A 2,500-nucleotide genomic window follows, 5' to 3' on the forward strand; every position below is an offset into this window, starting at 1 on the left:
AGCAACTATAATGTGCCAATTTCGGATTTTTAGCAATATTTGGATCTTATAAACCAACATATTTGAACTGGGATGGCTGTTGCTTTCGGACATCGTGTTGTTTACAGGGATTAACGAGAACAGAGGGTCCAAGTCAGCTTCTTTGAGAGCGCCAATAACTCCTTTATTCATCCAGCCAGGGCAGCGCGGTGCCTTTGGGCATGAGCGCGGTGGAGCAGGAGCGGCTGCGCACGCTCTTCCACGCATATGATGCGAATCATTCGGGGCGGATTGAAAAATGTGAGTTCTTAACCCTCTGCTCGGAGCTCGGAGTGTCGGTGAGCAAAGCGGAGAGAATATTCGACCAGCTGGACGTCGACCAAGACGCCACGGTTACCTTTGAAGAGTTCATCAACGGCTTCCAGGAGAGCTACGCGAACGGCCCAGGGATGCTGGAGCCGGATGGCTCCGTGGCCTGGGAGGACTTCGAGAGAAGGCTGGGAGAACAGGCGATGTTCATACCCAGGTGAGACACTTCTCAGGTGTTTGTATGTGTGTGTGTGTGTGTGTGTGTGTGTGTGTGTGTGTGTGTGTGTGTGTGTGTGTGTGTGTGTGTGTGTGTGTGTGTGTGTGTGTGTGTGTGTGTTACAACTCAACAGATGTTCCTGCCGTGCCCGTCAGTTCACGTTATAGCAGAATTCAGAGGTTTACTTGCACGAGGTTTTGAACGAAGTTCAACAACCCAGGCTTTTGTTCGGTGTGGAAAAAAAAATGTTTTACTTGTGTTGGAGTGTGTGCGTGTGTGTGTGCGTGCGTGCGTGCGTGCGTGTGTGTGTGTGTGTGTGTGTGTGTGTGGGTGTGTGTGTGTGTGTGTGTTAGGGTTAGGGTTAGGTGTGTGCGCACCGACTTAACCAAGGGAACATCCGACGGCCAGACTGCAGAGATGGGAGGACACCGGGAGGCTAGAAGAAGGTCCAACACAAACTAACTCCACAATCTGAAAACGCCCACTTAGTCGAGAATAGTCCGATGCATTATTTCCCTTATGCACACAACCACAGCCATAACAACTCAATGTGTGCACAAGGGTCAGGTCATTTTGTCATTTTGTGTGACATGATACAGCCCACCCTCGCGCCTGAATGGAGCTCCGATCAGACATTGATTGACGGTGGGGTGTCATCTTCTCCCACCACACTTTAATCAGCCCCCTTAAGATCCCACAGACTCCTCAGATTCCTTTGACCCCTCCTATTCCTTAGACCCCCTCAGACCCCAAAGATCCCTCAAAACCCTCAGATCCCTGAAATCCCTGAAATTCCCGAGCACGGTGGCACGGTGGCACGGCACGGAGGCCCTGGGTTTGAGTTGTGTGTTGACGTGGGTTTCCTCCCAAACTCAAAAGGTGTAGACCTGACAGTAGACCTGGAATCCATCCGGGGCACTGCACTGCGGCTATCCAACGCTCCTAGTGCTGCTAGTGATGGGTTAAATGCAGAGGTCACATTGTGTTGTATGGTACTTGTAATTTTGCTACTAGAAAACATGCTATAAAATAAAAATAAGATTGCATCCCTCAGGAAGTCAAATTGCATTGTGTCAACTAGAAAGAGAACCGTTGTTTTCCAGAGATTGACAGTGTGTGAGTGTGTGTGTGTGTGTGTGTGTGTGTGTGTGTGTGTGTGTGTGCTCTTGTTTGAGTGTATGTGTGTTCGTTTTTTTCACATGGGGTGTCTGAATGTGACTTAAGGCTACAGAAAACCATTTAAAAATCTCCTATTTATACAGTATTTTTAACTCCCAGTTTAGCTTGATATCACCACCAATCAAACCCTTCTGAACACAGCCAGACATGGTGCCCTCCCGTGTTCTGGGAGGCCAATGTCTCAGTATAGGAGAAGAGGAAAACTGATCAAACGCAACAGGTTAGACTACATTGCAAATAAATAGGCTGGAAGGAGGCAGAAAATGTAGTGTTTGCAGGTCTAACTTGCAAACACTACAGTCGGAGATCGGAGGTCTCATATCTTCTAAAATAATATATTTAATAACAAGGTTTCCTTATCCAAATTCCTTATCATCCACTCATAAAAGTAATTGTTCAGTTGACTTGAACAATTACTGACCAAGCAAATATTGTGAGGCAGTTTGACAGTTGTAAAAACTGGACACTGCTATCTTGTGACACTATGGCTCAGATGATGCTTCCTTCCATTGAATGGACTGACGGCTAAGCCAAGAAATGCTCTGAAACAAGCTCTTCGTTCATTGATTTCAAGGGTAATATTATAAGCATATTTTAGAAATGATATAATAGCAAGTCAAATGAAGATGTACTTTTTGTTATACTATAATTAAGAAGTAGTAACAGTGATAAAGGCTTTTGTCAATAAAGTATCGGACTGTGTATCTAACTTTGAGGTCAATGTTCCACCCTTTACCATAAGGTCGCTTAATCACTTTGTGTGTGTGTGTGTGTGTGTGTGTGTGTGTGTGTGTGTGTGTGTGGGGGGGGGGGGGT

General features: G+C 46.2%; 1 protein-coding gene across 1 annotated transcript in view; it reads left to right on the forward strand.

Moving 5' to 3' along the window:
* Positions 1–200: 200 nt before the first annotated feature.
* rasef (RAS and EF-hand domain containing) overlaps positions 201–2,500 on the forward strand; it is a gene marked incomplete at its 5' end in the record, with an annotated part of 15,303 nt that continues 13,003 nt past the window's right edge. The window contains one exon of the mRNA XM_084467882.1: positions 201–505. Within this exon, the coding sequence (XP_084324008.1) occupies positions 201–505 (305 nt within the window). The remainder of the gene's footprint in view (positions 506–2,500) is intronic.

The sequence above is a fragment of the Micromesistius poutassou genome (assembly GCF_964030765.1).
Source record: "Micromesistius poutassou genome assembly, chromosome: 5".
In the NCBI taxonomy this organism is placed as follows: domain Eukaryota; kingdom Metazoa; phylum Chordata; class Actinopteri; order Gadiformes; family Gadidae; genus Micromesistius; species Micromesistius poutassou.